Source organism: Colobus angolensis, unplaced genomic scaffold (genome assembly GCF_000951035.1).
Source record: "Colobus angolensis palliatus isolate OR3802 unplaced genomic scaffold, Cang.pa_1.0 Scaffold65, whole genome shotgun sequence".
NCBI lineage: Eukaryota > Metazoa > Chordata > Mammalia > Primates > Cercopithecidae > Colobus > Colobus angolensis.
The window spans coordinates 1,719,071-1,727,476 of record NW_012120154.1 but is presented as its reverse complement, the minus strand read 5'-3'; the positions used below and the strand labels follow the sequence as shown (position 1 = coordinate 1,727,476).

The 8,406-nt window shown below is 53.8% G+C and overlaps 1 protein-coding gene across 1 annotated transcript in view; it reads right to left on the bottom strand.

Moving 5' to 3' along the window:
- The window catches only part of RPS19BP1 (ribosomal protein S19 binding protein 1), a 36,516-nt gene extending 33,558 nt beyond the window's left edge, over positions 1 to 2,958 (bottom strand). The window contains exons 1-3 of the mRNA XM_011964323.1: positions 2,920 to 2,958; positions 1,739 to 1,837; positions 862 to 949 (exon numbers count right to left, since the gene is read on the bottom strand). Of these exons, the coding sequence (XP_011819713.1) occupies positions 862 to 949; positions 1,739 to 1,837; positions 2,920 to 2,958 (226 nt within the window). The remainder of the gene's footprint in view (positions 1 to 861; positions 950 to 1,738; positions 1,838 to 2,919) is intronic.
- Between the last annotated feature and the right edge of the window lie 5,448 nt (positions 2,959 to 8,406).

Genomic DNA, 8,406 nt, shown 5'->3' with positions numbered 1-8,406 from the left:
GGGGCTGTAGGGGTGAAAGGGACCCTTGCCGGCTGGAGGTGTTATGTAATGAGTGCTCATGATGATTGGGTACTAATTGCCTACTGGGTGGTGTTGGGGGGAGCTGTGGGGGACTAGGGGGCTTGGCAGTGGTGGGGAGGCCTCTTTTGGGGGAAGTCATGGTGCCTGGGGGAGGGGGCTGTGGTGGGGCCCAGGCTGAGGCCTCAGTTAGCCCCTCTGCTAGTGTCTTTCTTCCCTGTCAGAGCCCTGGGGGGTCCTGATCTGAGGATGAGATTGGGGTCTGAGAAGACCTCTGCGCTATGTTCTCGTCCTGAGGGTCTGTGTCCTGGGTCCAGGTGTGTGTGTGTGTGTGTGTGAGAGAGAGAGAGAGAGAGAGAGAGACAGACAGACAGACAGAGAGAGAATGAGCGAGCGCTGGAGTGGGCCTGCGTGTCTGGCGTGTGTGGTGTGCTGGGGTCTGATCACCATGTGAGGAGAGTCCTGGTTGGAGCACTCAGATTGGCCCAGGCAGTGGCCAGTTCGTCCTCTGTCTCTCACTGCCTGGAGGATTCACCCCGCAGAGGCTGGCACCACCTCGGGGCTAGGATGCTGTGTGAACAGAGGTGTGGGTCTGTGGCCCGGCCCAGGAGAAGGGTTTGGCCTGGGGTGTGGGCCTACCTTCCTGCACCCTGTTCTCAGGCCCTGCTGGCACCTGGTCACCTCTTGGATCTGTGGCTTCTCTTAGCCCTAAGGACTCACTTGTCCACCAGAACTCTTGTCCACCCTTCAGGACAAACTTTCTGTTCAGGCTTCAGGATCCAGGACTGGGCTGGGAACTGGGCTGGGAGTCTAGAGACCTCCCAGTTCCCTTCCCGCCTCCACCGTCAATGCGGAGACAGAGGGAGGGGACACCAGTGGATGACAGGTCAGGACAGGACAGGGTGACACTGAGCAGGGACCAGGTCTGGGGCTGCAGCAGGGGGAGGAAAAGGAAAAGGAAAGAGTGTGCCTGGAGGCTGTTGAGCTGGCCTGGCACCAAACCTATGAACCTGCCCACAACCCCAGAGGGCCTGGGCACCACATCGTGCCCTCCATGCTCTCTTCCTAGCTGTGCAGAGCTGCTGTGCCTGCCCCAGGGCTCACGATAGGAGGCTTGGGGAAGGGGCTGCAGGGCTGGCTGGAGGCCCCTTTCCCTTCCTTTGACCAAAGTTCTCTGCCCACTTCTTCCCCATTTCTTCCTCCTCACCCTGCGTGCCCTTCCCCTCGCCCCCATTCCAAGCCTTCCTGAGAAAGCTGGAGCTGAGAGGGCATCTCCCAGGCCCACCAGGGGGCGCCAGGCAGTCCTCGGGTCCCTGCGGCCTCCCCTTGACCTTGAGTGGTCAGGTAGGGCTGGAGGGTACCGTGAGAACCCCCTCCTCTCTCACCCTCTCTCTGCTCCAGACATCCTGCTGAGCCCACAGCCAAACGGGGGGCAGTTTTGGGGACTGCAGCCTCTCTGTGGTTCTGGACCCAGTTCCCCACCCTGAGCCCATGGGGGTCACCACCTCCGACTCCCCTCCCCCAGTCTCCTTCATCATGCCCCCCTCCATGGCCCTCTCTGCCACCTTCACCCCACACCCCAACTGTGGCTGCCCTGGGCTTCAGCCCCAAGGAAGGGGCTCTCAGGCCAGTCGGTTTCTGGGCACCACTCCGTCCTTCCCCCACGCTGGCGGGGCTCCTGCCACCCCGCAGTTCCTAGTGCTTTCCAAGGGAACCAAACAGGCTTCAGTGTGGCTCCTTGATCCGTGGCTGTCTCCACTTCGGCAGCTGCCTTCTTCTCTGGTTCCTCAGCCCCGTAGCTCGTGGTGTCAAAAACTGTCTGGAAAGAGAGGGGATGCTGGGCTGGGTGTGGGGGTCTGTAGAGACCCCTCTGGGCTGCAGGGAGAGCAGGGCGCTCTCCCCTACATCCTTCTCCACTGTCGCCAGCTCTTCCCCTGCTCCTCTTCCTCGCCTGTCCTCATGTCCCCACTTCTTTCCAGCCCCTTCCCTGCCTCCTGTTCTTTGCCGCAGAATGTTTTCTTCCCATATGTTCCTAGGACATGCCCCAGCCTTAATGCCTTCAGTCTGCTCTTGTGCCCCCGGAGTCCCGGGTCTGGCCTGGGGGCTCAGAGAGCCCAGGGAGCTGTATATGCTCTGCACACTGTGGGTGTGTGGTCTGTGGATCTCTGGGAGTGTGCGTCTGTGGGTCTGGGTCCAGGGATCTAAGGATCTGTGGGTGTATGTGTCTGAATCTGTGGATGGTGGATCCATGGGTCCGTGGGTCTGTGGATCCTGATATCCAGGAAGATGTGGGTTGAGTCTCTCCCTCCACCATGGCTGCCAGTCTACAGAGGGAAGAAAACAAATTGGATTTTCTGATTTCCTTTTCTCTCTAATATTTATTCTTCACGTACTGTGTTCTAAGGCCTGTTCTGGTCACTAGGGGACACAGCAGTGAATGGAAGGGAACAGACAAAACCTGCCCTCTTGGAGCTGCTGTGCCTGTGACAGGATCCGGGCCTCCCCTGCCAGGTGCTTTGTGGGGACATGACCACAAGTCCTGGTTTCCACTCGTGCTCTGGGATTGGAGAACCCAGACCGTATTGATAGTGAGAGGTGCAGATCACAGAGGATTTAGCATGGCGTGTTTGGACACCTCTGCAAAAGAGCTGGGTGCTTTTGGGGCTCCTTGAGCAGGAGAGGACGAGAAGGACGTGGTATCTTGAGGGTGGAGGTTCTGTGGAGGCCGTGGGCTCTTCAGGGCCAGGTTCAGTGCAGACCTGGCCCTGCCTCCCAGAACTTCTCCCTTCATCTCTGAGGCTCTGCCTCTACCTACTGCCCCCTTCTCCTTGTCTCCGGCCAGAGTGGTCTGGCTAACGGTGCATGTAGAGAGGAGCATTAGGGTCTTGCTGTCCGACTTGCCCTGTTGAGCAGCGGGGGCTGCATCCAGCCCTCTGTCATTCTAAGGTCTTAGGCCCCTTTTGGGAGGGGCCTAAGCTCTGTCCCAGCTGGGGTAGAGATGAGCAAGTCCACAACCATGGCAAGAGGATCAGGTCACCTAGCATCACAGGAGCATCCGCTTCTTATAAAACTGGGATAACACCTTCCAGCTGAAAGGATTTTTGTGCGGCTCAGACGTGTTTCTGCAGCACCTAGCATGGGGCCTCGTACAATGAAGCTGTCTTTTCTTTCATGAAGTTGTTTTCCAAATGTTTATCCCCATTTGCTATCTGGTTTTCAAGGCAGAAAAGGCATCGTCTTCTGCATTTTATACAAAAGGAAACAAAGCTTGGGGAGACCATGTGATGTGGGGAGGGCAGAGCTGGTCCTTGAGTCCTGGGACTCCTGATCCAGTGCTCTTCCTGCTGGACACCCCTCCCTCCCATCAGGGGCCATGTTCACCCTGATTTGCTAGCTGAAGTAAGACCCAAGGCCCTAATTGCTGCAGAGTGAGTGAAAACTGATCAGCAGAAGCGCCTGCTGGGAGATGTTCAAACACACTGATGGAGGTTCCGACACAGCCTCACTTGCCGCACTTGTCATAGGGCCGAGAGCTGGCTGAAAACAAACAAATGGCAATGCCTGGTGATGGACACGTGGGCAGGTGCAGGGGGTGGGGGTGTGGGTGGGCTGCAACCTCCTGTCCACAGTCTGGCCTGGATAACCCTTTAACTGGTGACCTGGAGCTGGACTGCCCAGATCCAAACCCCAGCTCTTTTACTAAGTAGTTCTTGACCTTGGGAAGATCCTTTAACCTTCCAGTGCCTCAGTTTCCTCCCCTATCAGGTGGAGAGAGCAAAAGCCCTTCTCAAAAGCTTACTCTGTGCCTGGCATATAGTAAGTACTCAGAGATAATGTCGGCTTTGATTCTTGTTGGCCATCACGGGAGGGGTTGCTGACTGAACGCACTCAATAGGCTGCAGAGCTGGGAGGGCTAGCTGTTTATTTTTGTGACAGGTCTGAGATGAATGACTATAAGATGTGGGCAGGCTCAGCTGACCAGACCAGAGCAAGTTTTGTGACAGGTCATGCAATAGTGGGGGCCACACTTCAGCCTTTCCTCTTTAGGCTGAGGAGCTCTGGCTTGGCTCAGCTTCTCTGAAGAAGATCTGAGGGGATCAGTGGACCACATGCCCCACAGGTGCTGCCGTAGGACTGGGTTGCCAACTGGGTTCTGATGCTCCCAGTCTGCATCAAGAAAGGCCAGAATCAGGCATGTAACCTGTCTGCTGTGCTCTGGGTGGCTTGGTGCAAATCCGGTCCTGCCCATGCAGAGGAAAGGGCACAGACTTGAGTGTGACTGGGGAGGGGCCCCAGGGAGGCATACGATGTGGAAATTGTCACCCAAGGAATGGTTGAGGGAGCTGGTAACAAGAGGCCTGGGGCAGATGAGGCTCAGGGGTGGGCGGGCTGTCGTCATGTGTCTGCAGGGCTGTCATGTGGAAGAGGGAGCAGAGAGAGGGTTCCAGGGGCTCTGGGACGCTGGCTGGAAGATTCTGGAAGGCAGGCTTCCTGCAGTCTCACAAAGGCTTTTCTGTGGATCACCAGATGCAGACTCTGCATTGGTTTGTATGTGGGAGTGGCTATTGTGTCTGTGTGTGTGATTGTGTGTATGTGTCTGTGTATTCTGTGTGTGCATAAGTGTGAGTGTATGTGATCTGTGTGATTGTGTGCATATCTATGTGTCTGGGTGTGTGATTGTATGGGAGTGTGTCTGTGTTATGAGTGTGCCTGTAAATGGGTGTTTTGTGTGTGTATGTGTGTGTGTGATTGCGTGTATGTATGTGAGTATATGTCTAATCGTTATGTGTGTGATTGTGTGTGCCTATGTATTCTTTGTGTGCATGCATGTCTGTGTGTGTCAGTGTGTGTTATGTGAGTGTATCTGTGTGACTGTGCATATGTGTCTGTGATTGTATGTATGTGTCTGAGTGTGTGTATGTGAGTGTGTGTATCTGCGTGAGTGGGTGCTGGTATATCTATGTACCGTGTGTGGTTGTATGTCTGTGTGAGTGTGTGTTACATGTGTATATCTGTGATTGTGTGTGTGTGTGATTGTGTGAATGGGTGCTGGTGTATCTATGTGCCATGTGTGGTTGTGTGTGAATGTGTGATTGTGTCTGTGTTATGTGTGTGTGTGATTGTGTGTCTGTGTGAGTGCATGCTGGTGTACCCATGTGCCGTGTGTGATTGTGTGTCTGTGTGTTATGTGTGTATGTTGGTGTGTGTAATTGTGTTTCTACGTATGTCTGTGTAATTGTGAGTGTGTGTGTCTGAGTGCATCCTGGTGTACCCATGTGTCATGTGTGTGATTGTGTGTGTGTATGTCTGTGAGTGTGTGTTATGTGTATGCATGTGTGTGATTGCGTTTGTGTGTTATGTATGTGTATGTAATTTGTGTGATTGTGTGTCTGTGTGTCTGTATGAATGCATGCTGATGTATCTATGTGCCGTGTGTGATTGTGTCTGTGAGTGTATGTCTATGTGTGTGTTATGTGTGTGTACATATGTCTGTGTGTGAGGTTGTGTCTGCAAGTGTGTGTTAATGTGTGTATGTGTATGATTGTGTGTCTGTGTGTGAGTGTGGTATGGAGCATGTGATTGTGGGTGTGTGAATGTGACTGTGTGATTTTTGTGCTTGTGAGTGTGTATGGTGATGGATTAGGTCACCTCCCGGCTCTCATTCTTTTCAGAGATTCTCTGTTTGAAGATCTGGAGACAACGAGAGTCTAAAACCAGACACCGTTTCTGGGACCCCTGGGGTTCAGGAGTCTGGAACTCCATGGCTGAGCATACTAAAAAGGATGGGAAACTGTCAGGAGTCTCACGTCTCACTGTGCACCTGCCTAGTGCCCGGTGGTGCTACCCCAGTTTGTCTGCACAGCAGCCCTGCCACGGTGTGGTCGTCTCCTCATTTTATAGACAGGGTAGCTGTGGGCACCTGCCAGGCTGAGTTGTGTGCTAAGGTGGATTGTTGTCAGGACTCGAATACAGGTCTCAGCTTCCACTGCCCGTGCTTTGAAACCCACACTATAGATTCAGGATGATTGTAGTTAATATTTTGGGCCTCCAAAGTTCTGGGTGATTCTAAGATAGTCTGAAATTCCTGGATTCTAGTATTTCCTGAACAAATTTGTTGCTTGTTCTTCTACTAGTGATATTAGCTGGTGTGTGGTTGTTGACAAAGGGATAAGCAAGTTGCCTCCCTGTATGAAAACACACATGTATACACACATACATACGCATGCACACACACGTGTGGGGCGACCAGGCCAGGCCTCAGGTCTTCCTTCACCAGGGCTCTGAGCTCTGGAGACACAGGACATTCTGACACTGCACTCCCAGGGTTCTGGAGTGCTGGCTGGAAGATTCTGGGAGGCAAGTTTCCCCACTGCATTGGGAAGACTTGGACATCTTGACTGGACTAGCAGCTGTATTGCTACTGTCTGATTACTCAGCTTGGGGAGGCCTGATTCCAGGGCACCATTCCCGTCCCAGGTTGGTGCCTGGAATGGTTCAGTGCTTGGGCTTGGGAGTAAGCAGACCTGAACTGGGACACTAACTCTGCCTGGCACCAGGTGGCTGACTAGGGTCATGGTTGTACTTCCCTGTTCCCCTGTCTCCCTCTCCATGAAGTAAGAATGAGAATGATCTGTGTTCCATGGAGTTGTAAAAATTGACACAGATGATGCATAGAGAGCCTGTTGGCCATTGCTTAGTGGGGTCATGGTGATGATAGTGGTGATGATGGTGGTGATGGTGGTGATGGTGGTGATGATGGTGATGGTGTTGGTGATGGTGGTGATGGTGATGATGTTGGTGTTGGTGATGATGGTGGTGGTGGTGATGGTGATGGTGGTGGTGATGGTGGTGATGATGTTGGTGATGGTGATGATGATGGTGTTGGTGATGGCAATGATGGTGGTGATGATGATGGTGTTAGTGATGGTGGTGGTGATGGTGTTCATGGTCATGGTGGTGGTGAGGGTGATGGTGGTGATGGTGATGATGGTGGTGTGGTGATGATGGTTTTGGTGATGGTGGCGGTGGTGGTAATGGAGGTGGTGGTGATGGTAGTGGTGGTGGTGATGATCATGTTGGTGGTGAGGACAATGGTGGTGATATTGATGATGGTGATGGTGGTGGTGATGATGCTAGTGTTGGTGATGGTGTTGGTAGTGATGGTGGTAGTGATGGTGGTGATGGTGGAAATAGTGATAATGATAATGGTGGTGGTGATCGTGGTGGTGGCGGTGATGATGGAGATGGTGATGGTGGTGATGGTAGAGGTGGTGATAATGATGGTGGTGGTGATGGTGATGACAGAGAATAGACTGGGGTAGCAGCCCCTGGGGATGACACAGCTGGACCAGTGCATGCTCAGCCATCCACCAGAGTGCCTCACCATCTACAACACGTTGCTTCTATTTTTTTTTTTTTTTGAGATGGAGTCTTGCTGTCACCGAGGCTGGAGTGCAGTGGCACAATTGTGGCTCACTGCAACCTCTGCCTCCTGGGTTCAAGCGATTCTTCTGTCTCAGCCTCCCGAGTAGCTGGGGCTACAGGTGTGCGCCATCATGCCTGGCTTATTTTTTGTGTTTTTAGTAGAGATGGGGTTTCACCATGTTGGCCAGGCTGGTCTCCAACTCCTGACCTCAGATAATCCACTCGCCTCGGCCTCCCAAAGTGCTGGGATTACAGGCATGAGACACGGCGCCTGGCAGCCCATCATGTTGCTTCTTAACAAGAGCCTGCTGAAGCAGGCTGGAGGAGGGCTGAGCTTTATAGAGAGAAAAACTGAGGCTCTAAGAGGCTGCCGGAGTCAGGAATGGGGGTCTGTGTTCCAGACACAGCAGGCTTCTGCTCCTATCGCTGTTCCTGGAGGCCAGCCCAATTGCCACACTGCTGCTTGGTGGGCCACTCAGGGGAAGGAGCATCAGGGTTAGGCCCTGGGGGCACCTAGAAGAAGGGGACTCAGGAACATGGAGGCAGCTCAGACTCTGGCACCTGATGGACCTGGGTTTGAATTCACCAATACTGTCACCTAAAGCAAGTCCTTTAGTCTCTGTGAGGTTCCATCCGCAGACAGATTGGAGCCCAGGGAGGCCCAGCTGCCAGTCCCCTCAGGGCTTCCAGCTGTGGGCACACAGGCATCTGGGATAGGAGCTGGGCCACAGACACAGGAAAGAGAGATTTCTGGACTGGACTTGGGGGCTTTGGGAGTGGGGAGTGGGTCAGAGAGTAGTGGCCTGGGAAGCTGCTAAGGAACAAGTCAGAGGGGGATGGTCTTGGGTGGTCACTAGGAGTCGGTCCAAGGGTGGAGGCTGGGTGGTCACTGGGAGCAGGTCTGAGGGTGGAGGCTGGGTGGTCACTGGGAGCAGGTCAGAGGGTGGAGGCTGGGTGGTCACT